The 25,274-nt window shown below is 40.8% G+C and overlaps 1 protein-coding gene across 2 annotated transcripts; it reads left to right on the forward strand.

Moving 5' to 3' along the window:
- The first annotated feature begins 947 nt into the window (after positions 1-947).
- LOC125264643 (gastrula zinc finger protein XlCGF57.1-like) lies at positions 948-25,274 on the forward strand. 2 transcript variants are annotated; one of them, XM_048184193.1, is made up of 3 exons: positions 948-1,481; positions 17,140-18,553; positions 22,946-25,274. In XM_048184193.1, the coding sequence occupies exons 1-3, from the start codon at positions 1,424-1,426 to the stop codon at positions 23,223-23,225; spliced, it is 1,752 nt and encodes a 583-aa protein (XP_048040150.1). In that variant the 5' UTR covers positions 948-1,423; the 3' UTR covers positions 23,226-25,274. The 2 variants fall into 2 exon arrangements, with proteins under 2 accessions (XP_048040150.1, XP_048040141.1); XM_048184184.1 differs by lacking the exon at positions 948-1,481 and having other exon boundaries at positions 16,750-18,553.

Below are 25,274 nucleotides of genomic sequence, written 5' to 3' on the forward strand. Positions count from 1 at the left end.
ACCAAGTGAAGTTGACATTTCAGTATCTTTAATTGTTTGGATTTCTGAAAAGATGAACACCGAAGTTGTAATCATCCTAAAAGCAGACTAAACACAGAGTTGTTTTTTTTTTTTAAATAAATAAATAAATAAATAAATAAATAAAAAAGGTTCTTGCCACAGTAGTTTTTCTATAATGTCGAAGATGTTTGGCCAAGAGGACTACAGGTAGGAAGATATGATTAAGCATCTGGTTCTTGTTTTTATTTTATTTTTATTTTATTTTAGCATATATATTGATTCAAATCAGTTTCTAACAGCAAACACTGTTAGAAAGTGAGATAATCTGCTGATGATTCTGAATGTCTTGTTGAATGAGTGTTGATAGTCTGAGAATCATCAATATTAACAGCTGCTGAAAACACAGAATAGTTCCTGTTTTCACCTCATTTATTATGCTGATGTCTTCAGATCTGCTGTAAATTGACACTTAAAGCTCATTTCATTGCTGTCAACAGACTGAGGGGATTTGTTGGTTTACTAATTTATTTTTGTCTTTATGCTTTCAACAGTTTTTTGTTATTTATATTTGGAAGAATTTACATTAAATTACCAACTATTTTATTTCTTCAATAATATTTTAATTATTTCTGTATGTTGTAGAATATTTTATTGAGAATAACTGAATTGAGTGTAATCTATGAGAATAATACCAAAGAAATTATACTTCAATCAATTTTATTTATATAGAACAATAAGTACAACAGTAGTTGGCCATTGTGCTGTACAAGAGGATAAATATATATATATATATATATATATATATATATATATATATATATATATATTAAAAAAAAAACAAGATTACTGATTACTTATTAAGAGAAACAAAGTATGCCACTGGAAAGGAACGTGCCTGCTTATGGCTACCTATTTCAGGCTGGGTGGAAATGCACGGTGAAGCCCTTATCTCATGTTCACTGCTTAAATACAGGTATGGAATGTACTGATTACCTTTGAGATGTTAGAGACTGGACTCTGCAAAAGAGCTAAGCTTTGTTACTTGGATAATAAAGTTTATTTTCTGACATAAAAAAGGCCTTCAAGACTTCAAGAGTGATTTTTAAAGACAGACTACACAACAATAACACAACAACAATATAATTTTAGAGTTATGAATTGAATGAGCATCAGTTATTTTATGATAGACAGATCGACATGCTTAGATGTATCATTTAGGCAAGTATAAATATAACAATAACTGATATAATTTTGATTTTGTCAGATCAGCTCCTCCCACAGCAATCACGTCATCAGTGAAGCTCCTCCCACAGCAGTTCACCAATAAATGTTCCATTCAGTCTTCAAGTAAAGACAATCATCAAAGCATCAGGAGGAGCTGAAGTCTGCAAACACTGAGTTTATTAAAGAGAACAGCGAGAACATGAGTGATCCAGAATCCTGCAAAATGAAACAAGCTGAAGATACTGAAGAACAAAGCGGTTGGTGTTTATTCTTCATTCTTTATATTCATTCATGATACTGAAGAACATTCATGATATAAATTATGAAATATGTACAGATTGTAAACAAATGGTCAGTAAAGGGAGGTTTGAGAAACTTTCATATTGATTGTCAACATTTGGTCAGACTAAGTTTATGTCTGGTTTATCTGGTTCACAATATACACATATAAATATATATAACGATAAACTGTATCAAGTATGACCTTTCCAGAATGGATGACCGGATTGTAATCATAACCTGTGCAAAATCTGATTTATAGTTACTGATGTAGTTGTATCTCTCATAAATTATAGAAGTTATTCATAGTTATAGAGATTATTCTTATAATAACTTTAGTAACAGGGTAAATGAATGTGATCACAGCCCACTGAGTGAAGATGCGTAAAATCTTTTCCCCTCCTGTCCTTCTTTCACATTTGTTTCTTCTCCCACACTCCAATGCCTTTAGCCATTCTTCCCTTCACTGAGTTCACTCTGAGTGATCATATGAAAATATTATGTTCTTTGTCAATGCAAGTGAATTAACAGTCATGTTTGGGATCATTTGACATGTCTCAGCGCGACTGGTACAATGCTTTCGTGTCCTGCAAACAGACTAAAATGTAATAGTAGTTAGAGTTTAGAGATACTTTGCCTACTGCAGAGGGTGTGCCCTTTCCCACGGTCTCTTATTCCTCAACAAGGTGTGAACTACCAAAGTCCGTTATCCCTGTCAATGCAAACTCCAGCTGTTATTTCATGCCTCCATTTGGAGAATGTTTATCTTGGTCTGAGTACTTGAGGAAATGCTGTGAATGGTTCAGGATAATTCTGTAACGCTAAATCCCTATCTTTCAGAAGGCTGCATGATTTGGGGAAAAATCTTAAATGAAAATTTATAGTGATTTAAAACTTTTTTTTTTTTTTTTAAATAAAGAACGCCAGGTTTGTTGTGCTTGTTTGTTGGCCCAATATTTTGTATTTAATATATTAATGACTAATAATAATAATAATTAGGGGCCAAGCACCGAAGGTGCTTAGGCACCTATTGTTATTGTTGGCGTTCCGTACGCTTATTATTATTCTTCTTCTTCTTCCGCTCTTGAAGTCTATGGCAGCCCATAGAACCGCTTGCGGGAAAGTTGTGAAATTTGGCACACAGTTAGAGGACAGAATGACCTTTGTCCATAGCAAATTTGGAGTCTCTAACTCAATCCCTCTAGCGCCACCAGCTGTCCAAAGTTGCACTTATGTTTATGCTAATAACTTTTGAACCATAAGGGCTAGAAACAAAATTCTTTTTTCCTATGATTCCTTGGGTCAAGACGAATCGATTGCATCATATGACGTCATTTTCCGTCATGAAAATTTTTCCGCCATTTTGAATTTTCTGAAAAACCTACTTTTTCGAACTCCTCCTAGGCCGTTAGTCCGATTTTCATGAAAATTAAACCAGATCATCTTCAGACCATGGTGACAAAAAGTTATGGAATTCAAGTCGATTGCTCAAACCGTTTTCGAAAAACACACGAACGAATTGTACGTAGCGCTTGCGAAAATAGAAGTAAGGCTGTATCTCTGCAACACTTTATCATATTCAGACCAAACTTGATACATGTCTTCACAAGCATGACCTGAGGCACCATGCAGTGTTTCGGCTCAGCGCCACCTACTGGTGCGGAGATATGAAAAATGGATATTTTTGCTTATAACTTCTGATGGGTTTGTCCAAAAATCATAAATTTGGTCTTGTTGGATTCGGGGTATCATGCCGAGTCAAATTATATCCAATTTTCCCATATCGGACATTTTGGCCGTCGGCTATTTTGAATTTCGTGCTAAAATGCTGTATTTTACGAACGCATTAGCGTATCGTTACGAAACTCGGTATGGGTCCCCAGCACAATACCCTGAAGGAGCCTGAGAAGTTTCAGCACTGCGCCACCTTGTGGTCAAAAGTTATAACAAAATTTACAGAAATGCTAATAACTTTTGAGTATATTAACCGATTGTAATGAAACTGTTTTCAGTAGATTCCTTGGGTCATGCTGAGAACATAGATATCAAACTTTCCATAGTCAGCTGAACTTCCTGTCCGCTGTATTGTTTTTCTTTAAAAACCTACTTTTTCGAACTCCTCCTAGACCGTTGCTCCGATTTTCACCAAAATCGAACCGTATCATCTTCAGACCATGCTGACAATAAGTTATGGATTTCAAGTCGATAAGTCAAACCGTTTTCGCATACCAGAGCAACGAATTTGAGGCATGATGCAAAAATGACTCTTGAAGCTGTATCTCTGCTATGCTTTATCATATTCAGACCAAACTTGGTATGTGTCATCACAAGCATGACCTGAGGCATCATACAATGTTTCAGCACAGCGCCACCTACTGGAGTGGAGATATGAAAAATGGCTGTTTTTGCTTATAACTTCTGATGGGTTTGACCAAAATTCATAAATTTGGTATGGTTCATCAGGACAATGCCCTGAAGGAGCCTGAGAAGTTTCGGACCAGCACCACCTTGTGGTCAAAAGTTATAACAAAATTTACAAAAATGCTAATAACTTTTGTCTATATTAACCAATTGTAATGAAACTGGTCTCAGTAGATTCCTTGGGTCATGCTGAGAACAAAGATATCAAATTTGCCATAGTCAGCTGAAATTCCTGTCCGCCATATTGTTTTACTTTAAAAACCTACTTTTTCGAACTCCTCCTAGACCGTTGCTCCGATTTTCACCAAAATTGAACCGTATCATCTTCAGACCATGCCGACAAAAGGTTATGGATTTCAAGTTGATAAGTCAAACCGTTTTCGTATACCAGAGCAAAACATTTGAGATATGATGCAAAAATGACTCTTGAAGCTGTATCTCTGCAATGCTTTATCATATTCAGACCAAACTTGGTACGTGTCATCACAAGCATGACCTGAGGCATCATACAGTGTTTCGGCGCAGCGCCACCTACTGGAGTGGAGATATGAATAATGGCTATTTTTGCTTATAACTTCTGATGGGTTTGACCAAAATTCATAAATTTGGTATGGGTCATCAGGACAATGCCCTGAAGGAGCCTGAGAAGTTTCGGACCAGCGCCACCTTGTGGTCAAAAGTTATAACAAAATTGACAAAAATGCTAATAACTTTTTTTTCTAATTGCTCACTGCTGCTGTTGGTCTGATGCTCCCAGCCATGTTGGCTGGCTTCTTCTGCCGTTTTTGTGCTTGGCCCCGTAATTGCTGCTTGCAGCTATATTTATTATTATTATTATTATTCTTCCGCTCTTGAGTCTATGGCAGCCCATAGAACCGTATTGTAAAAAGTTATGAAATTTGGCACACTGATAGAGGACAGTCTGAACTGTGTTTATAGCCAATTTGGTGTCTCTAACTCAATCCCTCTAGCGCCACCAGCTGTGCAAAGTTGAACTTCTGTTTATGTTAATAACTTTTGAACCGTAAGGGCTAGAAACAAAATTCTTTTGTCCTCTGATTCCTTGGCTCATGCCGATTTGAATGCACCCTATGACGTCATTTTCCGTCATGAAAATTTTCCCGCCATTTTGATTTATCCAAAAAACATACTTTTTCGAACTCCTCCTAGGGCATTACTCCGATTTTCACCAAAATTGAACCAGATCATCTTCAGACCATGACTGCAAAAAGTTATCAAAAGCTTTTCGATAGATCGAACCTTTCTCGAATAGGGCACAAATGAATTTGATGAAGCGCTCGCAAAATCAATCTTGAGGCTATATCTCCAAAATGATTTATGGTATTCTGACCAAACTTCATACAAGTCATCACAAGCATGACTTGAGGCAACATGCAGTGTTTCAACGCAGTGCCACCTACTGGTCTGGAGATATGAAAAATGGCTATTTATGCTAATAACTTCTGAATGGTTTGTCCATAAATCATAAATGTGGTCTCGTCAGATTCGGGGTATCATGCCGAGTCGAATGAATACCATTATTACCATATCAGCCATTTTGGCTGTCGGCCATTTTGAATTTTGTGCTAAAATGCTGTATTTTACAAACGCATTAGCATATCGTCACAAAACTCGGTATGGGTCATCAGTACGGTGCCCTGAACGAGCCTGAAAAGTTTCGGACCAGCGCCACCTAGTGGTAAAATCAAATATTCAAATGCTTATCACTTTAAGTGTGGTCAGCTTATTTTCAAATGAGTCATATCCTTAGACTCCAGAATCCCTGCTGAGTCCAACAATACCAAACTTGCTAGGTTTCGACTTATGGTTTGTCCGCCATGTTGAATTTTGCGAAAAAACTACTTTTTCGAACTCCTCCTAGACTGTTACTCTGATTATCATCAAAATTGAACCAGATCATCTTGAGACCATGCCAACAAAATGTTATCAAAAGCTTGTTGATATAACAAACCGTTCTTGAAAACTTCATAAATGAATTAAACAAAAAGTTCGCAAAATCAGACTTGAGGCTATATCTCCACATTGCTTTATCGTTTTCAGACCAAACTGGGTACATGTCATCATAAGCATGACTTGAGGCAACCTGCAGCGTTTTGGTGCAGCGCCACCTACTGGCCCAGAGATACGAAAAATGTCTATTTATGCTAATAACTTCTGAATGGTTTGTCCATAAATCATAAATGTGGTCACGTCAGATTCAGGGCATCATGCCGAGTCGAGTGATATCCATTATTACCATATCAGCCATTTTAGCCGTCGGCCATTTTGAATTTTGTGCTAAAATGCTGTATTTTATGAATGCATTAGCATATCACCACAAAACTCGGTATGGGTCATCAGCACGATGCCCTGAACAAGCCTGAGAAGTTTCGGACCAGCGCCACCTAGTGGTAAAATCAAATATTCAAATGCTTATCAATATGGGTGTGGTCAACTTATTTTAAAAGGAGTCATGACGTTAGACTCCTGAATCCCTGTTGAGTCTAATGATACCAAACATGCTAGGTTTCGACTTATGGTTTGTCCGCCATTTTGAATTTTGCGAAAAACCTACTTTTTCGAACTCGCCCTAGGCTGTTGGTCTGATTATTATGAAAATTGAACCAGATCATTTTCAGACCATTCTGGCAAAAAGTTATCAAAAGCTTTTTGATAAACTCAACCATTCTCAAAAAACACGCAAATTAATTTAACACAGAGCACCCAGTTTGGACTCATGGCTGTATCTCTGCAATGATTGATCATATTTAGACCAAACTTCGTACAAATCATCCCAAGCAAGACCAGAGCCTACATGCTGAGTTTCGTCGCAACACCACCTACTGGTCTGGAGATTCAAAAAAGCCAAAATAGCCATTATTTTTGCTTATAGCTTCATATATGTTTGTCCAAAAATCATAAATTTGGTCTTGTTGGATTAGGGGCATCATGCCGAGTCGAATGATATCCAATTTTCCCATATCAGCCATTTTGGTTGTCGCCCATTTTGAATTTTGTGCAAAAATGCTGTATTTTATGAACGCATTAGCGTATTGTTACGAAACTCGGTATGAGTCATCAGCACAAGGTCCCGAAGGAGCCTGAGAAGTTTCAAACCAGCGCCACCTAGTGTTTTTTTCATATGTTTATAACTTTTGATCTGGTTGACTTATTTTCACGGGAGTCATATCCTTAGCAAGTGTCATTGCTACCTCACTCTGACCATACCACATTAATTTGGTCACAGCACCACCTATTGATCAAAAGTGATAAACCATTAAATCTTTATTATTGACTGTATATATCATTTTTCAGCTCTTTTGCCTAAAATGATCCTAATAGGTCTTTAATTGCTTACTGTTGCAGCTAGTCTGATGCTCCCAGCCATCTTGGCTGCCTTGCTGTGCCTTTTTTGCTTGGCCCCGTAATTGCTGCTTGCAGCTATATTTATTATTATTCTTCCGCTCTTGGAGTCTATGGCAGCCCATAGAACCGTATGGTAAAAAGTTGTGAAATTTGGCACACAGTTAGAGGACAGTCTGAACTGTGTCCATAGCCAATTTGGAGTCTCTAACTCAATCCCTCTAGCGCCACCAGCTGTCCAAAGTTGCACTTCTGTTTATGCTAATAACTTTTGAACCGTATGGGCTAGAAACACAATTCTTTTTCCTCTGATTCCTTGGGTCAAGACGAATCGATTGCACTATATGACGTCATTTTCCGTCATGAAAATTTTCCCGCCATTTTGAATTTTCCGAAAAACCTACTTTTTCGAACTCCTCCTTGGGCGTTACTCCGATTTTCACAAAAATTGGACCAGATCATCTTCAGACCATGACTGCAAAAAGTTATCAAAAGCTTTTCGATAGATCCATCCGTTCTCGAATAGGGCACAAATGAATTAGACCGAAAGCTCGCAAAATCACACTTAAGGCTATATCTCCAAAAAGATTTATCGTATTTTGACCAAACTTCATACATGTCATCACAAGCATGACTTAAGCCAACATGCAGTGTTTCAGTGCAGTGCCACCTACTGGTCCGGAGATACGAAAAATGGCTATTTTGGCTAATAACTTCTGAATGGTTTGTCCAGAAATCATAAATGTGGTCACGTCGGATTCAGGGTATCATGCCGAGTCGAATGATAACCATTATTACCATATCAGCCATTTTGGCCGTCGGCCATTTTGAATTTTGTACTAAAATGCTGTATTTTATGAACGCATCAGCGTATCGTCACAAAACTCTGTATGGGTCATCAGCACGATGCCCTGAATGAGCCTGAGAAGTTTCGCACCAGCACCACCTAGTGGTAAAATCAAATATTCAAATGCTTATCACTATGAGTGTGGTCGACTTATTTTTAAAATAGTCATGATCTTAGACTCCTGAATCCCTGCTTAGTCCATCGATACCAAACATGCTAGGTTTCGACTTATGTTTTGTCCGCCATTTTGAATTTTGCGAAAAACCTACTTTTTCGAACTCGTCCTAGGCTGTTGGTCTGATTATCATGAAAATTGAACCAGATCATCTTCAGACCATTCTTGCAAAATATTATCAAAAGCTTTTTGTTAAACTCAACCATTCTCAAAAAACACGCAAAATAATTTAATGCAGAGCACCCAGTTTGGACTCATGGCTGTATCTCTGCAATGATTTATCATATTTAGACCAAACTTCGTACAAATTATCCCAAGCAAGACCAGAGCCTACATGCTGAGTTTCATCGCAACACCACCTACTGGTCTGGAGATTCAAAAAAGCCAAAATAGCCATTATTTTTGCTTATAGCTTCAAATATGTTTTTCCAAAAATCATAAATTTGGTCTTGTTAGATTAGGGACATCATGCCGAGTCCAATGATATCCAATTTTCCCATATCAGCCATTTTGACTGTCGGCCATTTTTAATTTTGTTCAAAAATGCTGTATTTTATGAACGCATTAGCGTATTGTTACAAAACTCAGTATGAGTCATCAGCACAAGGTCCCGAAGGAGCCTGAGAAGTTTCAAACCAGTGCCACCTAGTGTGTTTTTTTCATATGCTTGTAACTTTTGATCTGTTTGACTTATTTTCACGGGAGTCATATCCTTAGTGAGTGTCATTGTTACCTCACTCTGACCATATCACATTAATTTGGTCACAGCACCACCTATTAGTCAAAGTGATAAACCATTAAATCTTAATTATTGACTGTACATATCATTTTTCAGCTCTTTTGCCTTAAATGATCCTAATAGGTCTTTAATTGCTCACTGTTGCAGCTGGTCTGATGCTCCCAGCCATCTTGGCTGGCTTGTTGTGCCTTTTTTTGCTTGGCCCCGTAATTGCTGCTTGCAGCTATATTTATTCTTCTTCTTCTTCCGCTCTTGAAGTCTATGGCAACCCATAGAACCGCTTGCGGGAAAGTTATGAAATTTGGCACACAGTTAGAGGACAGTCCGAGCTATGTCCATAGCAAATTTGGAGTCTCTAACTCAATCCCTCTAGCGCCACCAGCTGTTCAAAGTTGCACTTATGTTTATGTTAATAACTTTTGAACCATAAGGGCTAGAAACAAAATTCTTTTTTCCTCTGATTCCTTGGGTCAAGACGAATCGATCGCACCCTATGACGTCAATTTCCTTCATGAAAATTTTTCCGCCATTTAGAATTTTCTGAAAAACGTACTTTTTCGAACTTCTCCTAGGCCGTTACTCCGATTTTCACGAAAATTGAACCAGATCATCTTCAGACCATGCCGACAAAATGTTATGGAATTCAAGTTGATTCCTCAAATCGTTTTCGATAAACACGCGAACATATTGTACGAAGTGCTTGCGAAAATAGACATAAGGCTGTATCTCCGCAACGCTTTATCAAATTCAGACCAAACTTGGTACATGTCATCACAAGCATGACCTGAGGCAACATGCGGCGTTTCGGCGCAGCGCCACCTACTGGTGCGGAGATATGAAAAATTGATATTTTTGCTTATAACTTCTTATGGTTTGGGCCAAAAATCATGAATTTGGTCTCGTTGGATTCGGGGCATCATGCCGAGTCGAATGATATCTAATTTTCCCATATCGGACATTTTGGCTGTCGGCCATTTAAATTTTTGTGCTAAAATGCTGTATTTTACGAATGCATTAGCGTATCGTTATGAAACTCGGTATGGGTCATCAGCACAATGTCCTGAAGGAGCCTGAGAAGTTTCGGACCAGCGCCACCTTGTGGTCAAAAGTTATAACAAAATTTACAAAAATGCTAATAACTTTTGTCTATATTAACCGATTGTAATGAAATTGGTCTCAGTAGATTCCGTGGGTCATGCTGAGAACATTGATATCAAATTTGCCATAGTTAGCTGAACTTCCTGTCCGCTGTATTGTTTTTCTTTAAAAACCGACTTTTTCGAACTCCTCCTAGACCGTTGCTCCGATTTTCACCAAAATTGAACTGTATCATCTTCAGACCATGCCGACAAAATGTTATGGATTTCAAGTCGATACGTAAAACCGTTTTCGTATACCGGAGCAATGAATTTGAGGCATGTTGTAAAACACACTCTTGAAGCTGTATCTCTGCAATGCTTTATCGTATTCTGACCAAACTTGGTACATGGCATCACAAGCATGACCTGAGGTATCATGCGACGTTTCGGCGCAGCGCCACCTACTGGTGCGGAGATATGAAAAATTGATATTTTTGCTTATAACTTCTTATGGTTTGGGCCAAAAATCATGAATTTGGTCTCGTTGGATTCGGGGCATCATGCCGAGTCGAATGATATCTAATTTTCCCATATCGGACATTTTGGCTGTCGGCCATTTAAATTTTTGTGCTAAAATGCTGTATTTTACGAATGCATTAGCGTATCGTTATGAAACTCGGTATGGGTCATCAGCACAATGTCCTGAAGGAGCCTGAGAAGTTTCGGACCAGCGCCACCTTGTGGTCAAAAGTTATAACAAAATTTACAAAAATGCTAATAACTTTTGTCTATATTAACCAATTGTAATGAAATTGGTCTCAGTAGATTCCGTGGGTCATGCTGAGAACATTGATATTAAATTTGCCATAGTTAGCTGAACTTCCTGTCCGCTGTATTGTTTTTCTTTAAAAAGCTACTTTTTCGAACTCCTCCTAGACCGTTGCTCCGATTTTCACCAAAATTGAACCGTGTCATCATCAGACCATGCCGACAAAAAGTTATGGATTTCAAGTCGATATGTCAAACCGTTTTCGTATACCAGAGCAAAGAATTTGAGGCATGATGTAAAACACACTCTTGAAGCTGTATCTCCGCAACGCTTTATCTTATTCAGACCAAACTTGGTACATGTCATCACAAGCATGACCTGAGGCATCATGCAGTGTTTCGGCGCAGCGCCACCTACTGGTGCGGAAATATGCAAAATGGATATTTTCGTTTATAACTTCTGAAGTGTTTGTCCAAAAATCATAAATTTGGTATGGGTCATCAGGACAATACTCTGAATGAGCCTGAGAAGTTTTGGACCAGCACCACCTAGTGGTCAAAAGTTATAACAAAATTGACAAAATTGCTAATAACTTTTTTTTTCTAATTGCTCACTGCTGCTGTTGGTCTGATGCTCACAGCCATGTTGGCTGGCTTCTTGTGCTGTTTTTGTGCTTGGCCCCGTAATTGCTGCTTGCAGCTATATTTAGGGGCCAAGCACCGAAGGTGCTTAGGCACCTATTGTTATTGTTAGTTTTCTTATTATTATTATTCTTCCGCTCTTGGAGTCTATGGCAGCCCATAGAACCGTATGGTAAAAAGTTGTGAAATTTGGCACACAGTTAGAGGACAGTCTGAACTGTGTCCATAGCCAATTTGGAGTCTCTAACTCAATCCCTCTAGCGCCACCAGCTGTCCAAAGTTGCACTTCTGTTTATGCTAATAACTTTTGAACCGTATGGGCTAGAAACAAAATTCTTTTTTCCTCTGATTCCTTGGGTCAAGATGAATCGATTGGACTATATGACGTCATTTTCCGTCATGAAAATTTTCCCGCCATTTTGAATTTTCCGAAAAACCTACTTTTTCGAACTCCTCCTAGGGCGTTACTCCGATTTTCACAAAAATTGGACCAGATCATCTTCAGACCATGACTGCAAAAAGTTATCAAAAGCTTTTCGATAGATCCATCCGTTCTCGAATAGGGTACAAATGAATTCGACCGAAAGCTCGCAAAATCACACTTAAGGCTATATCTCCAAAAAGATTTATCGTATTTTGACCAAACTTCATACATGTCATCACAAGCATGACTTAAGCCAACATGCAGTGTTTCAGTGCAGTGCCACCTACTGGTCCGGAGATACGAAAAATGGCTATTTTGGCTAATAACTTCTGAATGGTTTGTCCAGAAATCATAAATGTGGTCACGTCAGATTCAGGGTATCATGCTGAGTCGAATGTTAACCATTATTACCATATCAGCCATTTTGGCCGTTGGCCATTTTGAATTTTGTGCTAAAATGCTGTATTTTATGAACGCATCAGCATATCGTCACAAAACTCGGTATGGGTCATCAGCATGATGCCCTGAACCAGCCTGAGAAGTTTCGCACCAGCGCCACCTAGTGGTAAAATCAAATATTCAAATGCTTATCACTTTGACTGTAGTCGACTTGTTTTCAAAAGAGTCATGTCCTTAGACTCCTGAATCCCTGCTGAGTCCAACGATACCAAACATGTTAGGTTTCGAAATATGGTTTGTCCGCCATGTTGAATTTTGCGAAAAAACTACTTTTTCGAACTCGTCCTAGACACTTCATTTGATTGTCATGAAAATCAAACCCGATCATCTTCAGTACATTCTGGCAAAAAGTTATCAAAAGCTTTTCAGTAAATCAAACCATTCTCAAATAACACGCAAATTAATTTAACGTAGAGCACCCAATTTGGACTCATGGCTGTATCTCTGCAATGCTTTATCATATTCAGACAAAAGTTCATACATATCATCCCAAGCAAGACCAGAGCCTACATGCTGAGTTTTGGTGCAGCGCCACCTACTGGTTTGGATATACAAAAAATGGTTATTTTTGCTTGCAGCTTCAGATAGGTTTTGTCCAAAAATCATAACTTTGGTCTTGTTAGATTCGGGGCATCATGCCGAGTCGAATGATAACCATTATTACCATTTCAGCCATTTTGGACGTCGGCCATTTTGAATTGTGTGCTAAAATGCTGTATTTTACGAACGCATTAGCATATCATCACAAAACTCGGTATGGGTCATCAGAACGATGCCCTGAACGAGCCTGAAGAGTTTCGCACCAGCGCCACCTAGTGGTAAAATCAAATATTCAACTGCTTATCATTATGGGTGTGATCAACTTATTTTCAAAAGAGTCATGTCCTTAGACTCCTGAATCCCTTCTGAGTCCAACGATACCAAACATGGGAGGTTTCGACATATAGTTTGTGCCTCATGTTGAATTTTGCAAAAAACCTGCTTTTTCGAACTCGTCCTAGACGCTTCATTTGATTGTCATGAAAATCAAATCAGATCATCTTCAGACCATTGTGGCAAAAGGTTATCAAAAGCTTTTTGATAAACTCAACCCTTCTCAAAAAACACGCAAATTTATTTAACACAGAGCACCCAGTTTGGACTCATGGCTGTATCTCTGCAATGATTGATCATATTTAGACCAAACTTCGTACAAGTCATCCCAAGCAAGACCAGAGCCTACATGCTGAGTTTCGTCGCAACACCACCTACTGGTCTGGAGATTCAAAAAAGCCAAAATAGCCATTATTTTTGCTTATAGCTTCAAATATGTTTGTCCAAAAATCATAAATTTGGTCTTGTTAGATTAGGGGCATCATGCCGAGTCGAATGATATCCAATTTTCCCATATCAGCCATTTTGGTTGTCGGCCATTTTGAATTTTGTGCAAAAATGCTGTATTTTATGAACGCATTAGCGTATTGTTACGAAACTCGGTATGAGTCATCAGCACAAGGTCCCGAAGGAGCCTGAGAAGTTTCAAACCAGCGCCACCTAGTGTTTTTTTCATATGTTTATAACTTTTGATCTGGTTGACTTATTTTCACGGGAGTCATATCCTTAGCGAGTGTCATTGCTACCTCACTCTGACCATACCACATTAATTTGGTCACAGCACCACCTATTGATCAAAAGTGATAAACCATTAAATCTTTATTATTGACTGTATATATCATTTTTCAGCTCTTTTGCCTAAAATGATCCTAATAGGTCTTTAATTGCTTACTGTTGCAGCTGGTCTGATGCTCCCAGCCATCTTGGCTGGCTTGCTGTGCCTTTTTTGCTTGGCCCCGTAATTGCTGCTTGCAGCTATATTTAGTTTTCTTCTTATTATTATTCTTCCGCTCTTGGAGTCTATGGCAGCCCATAGAACCGTATGGTAAAAAGTTGTGAAATTTGGCACACAGTTAGAGGACAGTCTGAACTGTGTCCATAGCCAATTTGGAGTCTCTAACTCAATCCCTCTAGCGCCACCAGCTGTCCAAAGTTGCACTTCTGTTTATGCTAATAACTTTTGAACCGTATGGGCTAGAAACACAATTCTTTTTTCTTCTGATTCCTTGGGTCAAGCCGAATCGATTGCACTATATGACGTCATTTTCCGTCATGAAAATTTTCCCGCCATTTTGAATTTTCCGAAAAACCTACTTTTTCGAACTCCTCCTAGGGCGTTACTCCGATTTTCACAAAAATTGGACCAGATCATCTTCAGACCATGACTGCAAAAAGTTATCAAAAGCTTTTCGATAGATCCATCCGTTCTCGAATAGGGCACAAATGAATTCGACCGAAAGCTCGCAAAATCACACTTAAGGCTATATCTCCAAAAAGATTTATCGTATTTTGACCAAACTTCATACATGTCATCACAAGCATGACTTAAGCCAACATGCAGTGTTTCAGTGCAGTGCCACCTACTGGTCCGGAGATACGAAAAATGGCTATTTTGGCTAATAACTTCTGAATGGTTTGTCCAGAAATCATAAATGTGGTCACGTCGGATTCAGGGTATCATGCCGAGTCGAATGATAACCATTATTACCATATCAGCCATTTTGGCCGTCGGCCATTTTGAATTTTGTACTAAAATGCTGTATTTTATGAACGCATCAGCGTATCGTCACAAAACTCTGTATGGGTCATCAGCACGATGCCCTGAATGAGCCTGAGAAGTTTCGCACCAGCGCCACCTAGTGGTAAAATCAAATATTCAAATGCTTATCACTATGAGTGTGGTCGACTTATTTTTAAAATAGTCATGATCTTAGACTCCTGAATCCCTGCTAAGTCCAACGATACCAAACATGCTAGGTTTCGACTTATGTTTTGTCCGCCATTTTGAATTTTGTGAAAAACCTACTTTTTCGAACTCGTCCTAGGCTGTTGGTCTGATTATCATGAAAATTGAACCAGATCATCTTCAGACCGTTCTTGCAAAATGTTATCAAAAGCTTTTTGTTAAACTCAACCATTCTCAAAAAACACGCAAAATAATTTAACGCAGAGCACCCAGTTTGGACTCATGGCTGTATCTCTGCAATGATTTATCATATTTAGACCAAACTTCGTACAAATTATCCCAAGCAAGACCAGAGCCTACATGCTGAGTTTCATCGCAACACCACCTACTGGTCTGGAGATTCAAAAAAGCCAAAATAGCCATTATTTTTGCTTATAGCTTCAAATATGTTTTTCCAAAAATCATAAATTTGGTCTTGTTAGATTAGGGACATCATGCCGAGTCCAATGATATCCAATTTTCCCATATCAGCCATTTTGACTGTCGGCCATTTTTAATTTTGTTCAAAAATGCTGTATTTTATGAACGCATTAGCGTATTGTTACGAAACTCAGTATGAGTCATCAGCACAAGGTCCCGAAGGAGCCTGAGAAGTTTCAAACCAGCGCCACCTAGTGTGTTTTTTTCATATGCTTGTAACTTTTGATCTGTTTGACTTATTTTCACGGGAGTCATATCCTTAGTGAGTGTCATTGTTACCTCACTCTGACCATATCACATTAATTTGGTCACAGCACCACCTATTAGTCAAAGTGATAAACCATTAAATCTTAATTATTGACTGTACATATCATTTTTCAGCTCTTTTGCCTTAAATGATCCTAATAGGTCTTTAATTGCTCACTGTTGCAGCTGGTCTGATGCTCCCAGCCATCTTGGCTGGCTTGTTGTGCCTTTTTTTGCTTGGCCCCGTAATTGCTGCTTGCAGCTATATTTATTATTATTATTGCTAAATAAAAACATTAAACACAATTAGAAATACAAATACTGTAATAACTTTATTATTTAAAAGTACATATAATGTAATAAATAGAAAATAACTATAATATATTTATTTTATAGAATCAGATTGATGAGTTTGTGACCGTGAGATACACGTTAATGGCACGAGTCTCTTAAGTGCCATTGGCCAAATGAATGAGTAAAAATAATATAAGAATTACATAGAATAATCAAATGTCTAGTTACACTGATTATATAAATGACCAAAAATCAATTGACATTCCAACTGAAATGCAAGGTTGTGATACAATGGAGTCATTTGCAATGGAGTAAATGATATAATGAAGATAAATACTTAATTGGAATTAAATTACTTTGTGTAAAGACAAAGCAAGCAGGAAACCTTTAACCACACCATTGGATACCGACTTTTGGCCAGTTGGGTGGACCTTACACAGGATTGAGGAAAACATGTTAGACAGCTAATGCTAATTAAAAATTTTAAGTTTAAAACTAGTTAAAGCCATGGTTACTGTAGACCTTGAGTTTGTACATTTCAATGGACACTGCAAGCTTGAACTGGAAAGCAGGAATAAAAAGGTTTTAGAGAATAATCTAAATGTTATCAACATTATGACACTTGCATATATTTAATGTTAATATTATGTTATATGATTGTGTTGTTTATCAAATATTAAATTATTTCTCACTATAGAAACATGAGATGTGTCCATATATTTTAAAAAAAATATTTGGAAGATCAATTTTCCTCATTCATGGAAAGTTTTAGTTAAGTAATGTATAAAATGCATCAATGATTATAACATTTTATATAAGCTGTCTATTTAATCAGGATTTACTTGTCCTTCACTTCATATTTCTCTTTTTTTATTACTTTGATGTACTGAAAATGGAATTAAACTTTTTCTGCCTTTCAGACTTGATGGAAGACAGCGAGGAGAGTGAAGAACTGAGTGAATTGGAGGATGAACTTTTCAAACCCGGAGAAAAACCTTTGAGTCGCTCAAAGACTAAAAAGACGTTTCTAACAAAACGACCCAAGAAATCTACAACCTGCACTCAGTGTGGAAAGAGTTTCAATACAAAACAACGTCTTGAAGTTCATATGAGGGTTCATACTGGAGAGAGACCATTCACATGTGATCAGTGTGGGAAGAGCTTCACACAATCAGTACACCTTAAGGGACACATGATGATCCACACTGGAGAAAAGCCATTTGCCTGTGGTCAGTGTGAAAAGAGATGTTCGACCAAACAAAATCTTGAGCTTCACATGAAAGTTCATACTGGAGAGAAGCCCTTCACATGTGATCATTGTGAAAAGAGATTTTTGAACAAACAGAATCTTAAGATTCACATGAGAGTTCATACTGGAGAGAAGCCATTCATGTGTGATAAGTGTGAAAAGAGATTCGCAAATAAATATAATCTAGATCTTCACATGAGAGTTCATACTAGAGAGAAGCCCCATGCATGTCATCAGTGTGGGAAGAGTTACACACAACCAGCACACCTTAAGGAACACATGAGGGTCCACACCGGAGAGAAGCCATTCAAGTGTGATCAGTGTGAAAAGAGATTCCAGTACAAACAAAGTCTTGTGCTTCACATGAGAGTTCATACTGGAGAGAAGCCATTCACATGTGATCAATGTGGAAAGAGTTTCACATATAAAAGTAATCTTGATGACCACATGAGAATCCACTCTGGAGAGAAGCCGTTCACATGTGATCAATGTGGGAAGAGTTTCGCACAATCATATCACCTTAAAGGACACATGAGGATCCACTCTGGAGAGAAGCCATTCACATGTGATCACTGTGAAAAGAGATTCTCGAACAAACAATGTCTTAAGCTTCACATGAGAGTTCATACTGGAGAGAAGCCATTCGCATGTGATCAGTGTGGCAAAACATTTCTTACGGCATCACACCTGAAGACACATCTGACAGTTCATACGAAGGAGAAGCCACATTCATGTTCTGAATGTGGAAAGAGTTTTTCACTGCTGCAAAGTTTAAAAGCACATGAGAAAATACATACTGGTGTGAGAGAGTACATGTGCTTTGAGTGTAAGAAGACTTTCCTTTCAGCAAACTGTTTGAAACTGCACCAGAGAATTCACACTGGAGAGAAACCTTACAAGTGTTCACACTGTGACAAGAGATTCACTCAGTCAGTAAATCTGAAAACACATGAGAGTATTCACTCTGGAGAGAAGCCGCACATGTGTGATCAGTGTGGAAAGAGTTTTGCTATTAAAAGTTACCTGAAGATACACATGAAGACCCATGCAGTGGAGAAACCACATCACCGCAGTTTAAAATCACGGTAAGCGGTTCATCTTTATGTGATGAGAAACTTCTATGCAAGGTAATCACAGTTAAATCACCCAGTAGCCCAAGCTGAGCAGGGTTGCCTAGGTGGAAAAAAAGTACACGTCTATAATGTACTTAAAGTGCTCTATTTTTGTCCACTAATTTTGTACTTAATATACTAAAAAATCTTCTTTAGTACTTCTTAATATAATCTTAAGATCATCTAAGTGTACTCAACTGTGCTATTTTGAGACACTGTTGTCACAGAACCCTTGTTTCCCTGGACTTCAATTCCCAAGATCCTCCTGTTCTCCACACCTGCACTCACTTCCCTCGTCAGCTCCTCATCATCCCTCATCACCTGCACCTGGACTCTATTGTCAGCACTCCCATATATTGCACTCACTCCCTTCACTCCTCGTCCGTTCTCTGTTGTGTTAACGTTATGTTTGGTGTTTCCTTGCCTTTGTTTGATTAAAGCTCTATGTTATTGTGGAAATCCGTATCTGCCTCATCTCTACACCACCATACCGTAACAGAAGAACGGACCATAGAACGACTGGATTTCCACAAAGGAAAGATGGAGACTTTCCCTGGCTTCCTGGCTCGTGCTCCTCCTATGCCTCTCATCCATCTGTCGGCCGGCGATCGCCTCATCGGGCTCCTGCAGGTTGGTCGTTCGCTGGAGAGGTATGTGGAGGAGTTCGTTGAGCTCGCTTATGTGTCTGACTGGCCTGAAGCAGTTTTGATCTCCCTGTTTCTGGATGGACTAGATGATGACACCATCCGTTTTAGTGAACCCGATTATCGTTTCTCCTTAAGCGAAACCATAAATTCCATTTTGTGGTTAAATGATTCCAAATTTATCGTTGATTGGGTTCAGGATGGGTGTCTGTCTCTAGTCCATCCAGAGACACGGTTGGCCGGGCCAGTCAGTCTACCTCCGGCTTCCTCCGCATACCCCTCCAGCGAACTCCCTGCCTGCCCCACACGGAACCCTCATTCCTCTACTGGGCCCAGTAAGCGGAGGAGGAGGAAGAAAGCGGCTCCAGTCTCTCCAGAGCCCGTTCCAGTGTCTCCAGAGCCCGCTCCAGTATCTCCAGAGCCCGCTCCAATATCTCCAGAGCCCGCTCCAGTATCTCCAGAGCCCGCTCCAGTATCTCCAGAGCCCGCTCCAGTATCTCCAGAGCCTGCTCCAACCCTGTGTGAGCCACCTAGTGAGGTGGCCTGGCTTATAGACTTTTGGACAGAGCCAAGTTCTCCAGTCTCCGCCGAGCCAAGTTCTCCAGTCTCCGCCGAGCCAAGCTCTCCAGTCTCCGCCGAGCCAAGCTCTCCAGTCTCCGCCGAGCCAAGCTCTCCAGTCTCCGCCGAGCCTAGTGCTCCAGTCTCCGCCGAGCAAGCCGCTCCAGTCTCCGCCGAGCAAGCCGCTCCAGTCTCCGCCGAGCAAGCCGCTCCAGTCTCCGCCGAGCAAGCCGCTCCAGTCTCCGCCGAGCAAGCCGCTCCAGTCTCCGCCGAGCTAGCCGCTCCAGTCTCCGCCGAGCAAGCCGCTCCAGTCTCCGCCGAGCAAGCCGCTCCAGTCTCCGCCGAGCAAGCCGCTCCAGTCTCCGCCGAGCAAGCCGCTCCAGTCTCCGCCGAGCAAGCCGCTCCAGTCTCCGCCGAGCAAGCCGCTCCAGTCTCCGCCGAGCAAGCCGCTCCAGTCTCCGCCGAGCAAGCCGCTCCAGCCGCCGCCGAGCAAGCCGCGCCAGTCTCCGCCGCCGAGCAAGCCGCGCCAGTCTCCGCCGCCGGGCAAGCAGCGCCAGTCTCCGCCGCCGAGCAAGCAGCGCCAGTCTCCGCCGCCGAGCAAGCAGCGCCAGTCTCCGCCGCCGAGCAAGCAGCGCCAGTCTCCGCCACCGAGCCCTTCATTATGAACTTTGTAAAGACTGTTTTCCCTCCCTGCCTCCCTCTCCCGCCTCCTCCAAGTCATGGCTATACTGCACCTCCACCTCAAGCCCCCTCGCCCAGATCTCCACCTTGGACCTCTGGGCGATTACCTTCACCCCGGCTCCAACCTCCCTCTGCTCCACCGTTGCCCTTCAGTCCTCCAGCTTCACCAGTATCCATCCTGCCTCCACTCACACCTTGGTCATTCATCAGCCTGCCCTCCCCTCTGGACTTCACTCCTCCGTCTCCGCTCCGTCACTCCGTCCCTCGGATTCAGTTGGCCTCCTCACTCCCCCAGTGTTCGTTTTGTTGGCTGTCCTCCTGCTTTCACTGCGGCCTTCTGGAGCCCCGGCTGCGCTTCGGTCGGCGGAGCCTTCGGTTCCGCCATCACCCGCCAGTCCTTCAGCGACGCCTGGGCTCAACGCCTCGAAGGCTTCGGCTCCTGACCCGCCATGGCTGCCCGCTGCACCTGACCCGCCATGGCTGCCCGCTGCACCTGACCCGCCATGTATGCCTGCTGCATGTCTGCCCGCTGCACCTGACCCGCCATGGCTGCCCGCTGCACCTGACCCGCCATGGCTGCCTTCAGCCCCTGACCCGCCATGGCTGCCTTCAGCCCCTGACCCGCCATGGCTGCCTTCAGCCCCTGACCCGCCATGGCTGCCTTCAGCCCCTGACCCGCCATGGCTGCCTTCAGCCCCTGACCCGCCATGGCTGCCTTCAGCCCCTGACCCGCCATGGCTGCCTTCAGCCCCTGACCCGCCATGGCTGCCTTCAGCCCCTGACCCGCCATGGCTGCCTTCAGCCCCTGACCCGCCATGGCTGCCTTCAGCCCCTGACCCGCCATGGCTGCCTTCAGCCCCTGACCCGCCATGGCTGCCTTCAGCCCCTGACCCGCCATGGCTGCCTTCAGCCCCTGACCCGCCATGGCTGCCTTCAGCCCCTGACCCGCCATGGCTGCCTTCAGCCCCTGACCTGCCATGGCTTTTGAACCTGCCCTGGAGACCTCCACTCCAGTTTGCTCCTCCCCCTGCACCAGCTTGAGGTCTCCAGGGCGCCCGCCCCCCTCCCGGTTGTTTCATCTACGGCGCGAGGACGCGCCTACCGGGAGGGGGGGGTAATGTCACAGAACCCTTGTTTCCCTGGACTTCAATTCCCAAGATCCTCCTGTTCTCCACACCTGCACTCACTTCCCTCGTCAGCTCCTCATCATCCCTCATCACCTGCACCTGGACTCTATTGTCAGCACTCCCATATATTGCACTCACTCCCTTCACTCCTCGTCCGTTCTCTGTTGTGTTAACGTTATGTTTGGTGTTTCCTTGCCTTTGTTTGATTAAAGCTCTATGTTATTGTGGAAATCCGTATCTGCCTCATCTCTACACCACCATACCGTAACAACTGTGAACTAAAATGTGCTTTTAATATACTATCTCTGTATTTAAAAAATGTATTTAGTTACCACTTGTTGAACCACTATGGGTTCAAATGTACTATAAGTAGTATCTAAATACAGTCAGTGTTGCCAGATCTCGCGAGACAAATAAGCAACCAGGCCTGTGAAAACAAGCCCAAAACAAGCGACTTTTTCTACGGACCCCCCTTTATTATTAAGTGAAGTAAACATTTAGCTGGCAAGATATATGAGCGCATGTTTTATCCGGCGATCAGATGCGTGTCAAAGTTGTGTTCGTTACTATAGCAACAGTAGAATCCGTGTACAGTGTGTTTCAGAATCAATCATTGTAAAAAGAACTTTTATGTCATGATCACGAGAAAAAACTCTGCTGTCTCCTGTGTGTATGGGGAAAGGGGAGGACAGAGAGAACCGGCTAGACAAACTCCTACATTTAAATAACATATAGAAAATATCTGCTTGACGACTTATTATGGAGCTGGGGGATCAAGCCCAAATAAGCAACTACACTTTAGAAACAAGCCCAAAAAAACGCGACCCGCGACTACCGATATTTGTAAGCGACTTTACAGAAAAACAAGCCCAAAGTCGCTTATAATAAGCGGACTTGGCAACACTGAATACAGTGTCTCAAAATAACACAGTTGAGTACACTTAGATGTTCTTAAGATTATCTTTAGAAGTACAAAATTAGTGTGTGAAAATAGAGCACTTTAAGTACATTATAGAAATGTACTTTTTTTCACCTGGGTGATTCTGGTCAGGACTCGGATGGGAAACTTCCTATTAAAACTGGGCTGCTGCTGGAAGAGGTATTAGTGAGGCCAGCAGGGGGTGGGTCTCAAGGGCCAGAGTTGAGAACCCCTGCTATGTTGTCATTAAAATCCCATGGTACTTCTCATAAAGAGTAGGGTGTAACCCCGGTGTCCTGGCCAAATTCCCTACATTTGCCCCTTATCAATCATGGCTTATAAGCACTATATAAACTGTCACGATGAGTGACTGGACATTTTGTTGGTTGATCTCATATCATGTCTGTTGGAAATTAAACTTGTTTGTTTTTGGCAGAAGTACCAGAAAGGAAGGAGAGGACAGAGATAACGCCAGTGATCTAGAACCCTGCAGAATGAAACAGAATGATACTGAAGAACAAAGAGGTTGGTGTTTATTCTTGATTCCTCGTTCATTCATCACGATACTGAAGGACATGCTGATGCTCAGTAGATTTACATGGTTTCAGATCAAGAAGAAAAACATGAGAAATTTTCACCCACTAATGAAGCAAAGCTTTTTTTTTTCATTACAGAATTTTTTTTTTTTCAGAAAGTTTACAACTAACAAATACTGAGCAAGTAAGCTCATTGGCTCCAGAAGCAAGGGCTTAATCAGCTTGTGCTGTGTAGGAAATTTTGATTGCTTACAAATTACATGTCATGCCTGCATCATCTAGAGTTTTATGACCAAACTAGTGATTTATAACACAAATCATCTTCATGACATTAAAATGCATCATAATCATGCACAGCAGTTGTCGACCTGGAGTGTGTTTCCCGTTAGTCAGCTATGGTCGTGAATCCCATTGAACTCTGTCAGACGGAACGGAAGTTGCGACCATAGTTCGCTTTGGGAAACGCACCCCAGATTGGATGGGATTAAACTATTGACTATTGAACTCATCAGTGATTTTGACTTTGGGTGTTACTTTTCATTTCACATTTGTCTGTCATTTAAAATCTCACATGATTTAATGTTTCTTTTAGACCTGATGGATATGAACAAAAAAAGGAAAAACAGAAGGCAAAAAAATCTGTCACCTTCAGTGTAAAAAAAAAAAAAAAAAAGATTCACATGTAAATCAAGGCTGAAGATTCACATGAGAGTTAGCACTGGAAAGAAACGGCTTTCGCTCTGAAATCGCATCTACCTTCTGAAGAAAGACCATTTAACTGTGATCAGTGTGGTAAACATCGGGCATCAGTCCTGAAGAATCACTGAAAGGTTCACACAAAGGAGAAGATTCATTCATAACATTACAGCAGTGTGTGTTATATATGCAGGAGTCCTTTACTACAGATGATGAATTGAAAGAGCACCAGAAAATTCACAAAAAAAAACAAAATAACTTTTAATTGTTTACACTACGACGAGATGAAATCTGTAAGAAACTATGGAAACACATGAAAGGATTCACACCGGAGAGAAACCACATCTGAGTTTTACCAGTCAAGTCCCCATGAACCGGAAGTTACAAACGACTTTTCTCCAGTGTTGTGATGTATTTCCAAGTGAAACGGAATATTGAATAGAGGACAGAGTTTAACTTTAGCACTCCTCCTCTCCATCTCTCGCTCATAGCAGACTAACGGTTACAGAGGAGTGGTTTATGCGTTTTCAACCCAAGCCGTCAAAACTGACATCATCAGAGAAGGAACGACATTCCGGACTGGAAGTTTTCAGATTTTGATTAATGATTACCACGACAAACAAATTGTTTCTGTGGATTAACTTACATGGATTAATTGTTCACCACAAGACTAGTTATAACAAAGTGAACAGGGTCAATTTTGATTTCATGCCGACTTTAATGTTCTTAATGATTTTGTATCATTCTAAGTTCTCTTTTATGAAGGAAGGTAGTCATTTTTTTAAATGAACTCAATGTTCTTATGCTTCCATAGTTCAGAAAGCGTGAATCTGATATGAATTTTTAACTCATTCTTCATTGTTTTTTATTAGAACATCTAATTTCTCTTCCTCTTCTACTCTTCCATGCAATTGCAAGATATACTTCATGTAGCTTTGAAACTGGCCTTTGCTGATGATTTGGCTGTCTTCGTTTTCACTTTTTTTTTCTTTTTGTATTTGCTTCAATCAATGATTGATTAAAGTCATGACTCCTTTTATCAATAACTCATTGTTATTGTCAATTTTATTTTACACTGGTTCTGCTTGCATCAGAAATAGTTTTAGTTCTGAAAGCCATGAAGTTGCCTAGTATATTTGCTTTTTGAACTATCCATGTTTTTATTTTCTCAATAGTTTTTGAATGCCTAATAAATTTTCACCTTACACGACTGACATTAAATAAGATTGTTGTCTGTCTACATTATTAACAGTTTCACCCTTGATATCCAGTATCACATATATACTTCAAATAGTTTGTTCTAGTCAGTTAGATGTTCCATTCAATCCGCTCCCTTCCTGGGGGAGTGAAGTGCAGACATTAGTCTACCAGTGACCCGGGGTGGAGGGGGTGGCCCACACCCTCCTCTTCAGCAGGTGGTAGCGGCAAGTCACATCTCTGAGGGCCTCAGTTAATTATGTCAACCCGCTTTCTGAGGTCCGCCTTGTCCTGGACCCATTTTTTGAACTGTGAACAGATATGTATAGGCTGCAC

This window comes from Megalobrama amblycephala, linkage group LG1 (assembly GCF_018812025.1).
Source record: "Megalobrama amblycephala isolate DHTTF-2021 linkage group LG1, ASM1881202v1, whole genome shotgun sequence".
Lineage (NCBI taxonomy): Eukaryota > Metazoa > Chordata > Actinopteri > Cypriniformes > Xenocyprididae > Megalobrama > Megalobrama amblycephala.

Excerpts from the sequence above, each read along its gene's own strand:
- LOC125264643 (XM_048184184.1), top strand. The coding sequence starts at position 17,016 with ATGATTATAACATTTTATATAAGCTGTCTATTTAATCAGGATTTACTT. Across the intron at positions 18,554-22,945 it reads CACCGCAGTTTAAAATCACG|AAGTACCAGAAAGGAAGGAG; the intron begins GTAAGCGGTTCA and ends TGTTTTTGGCAG.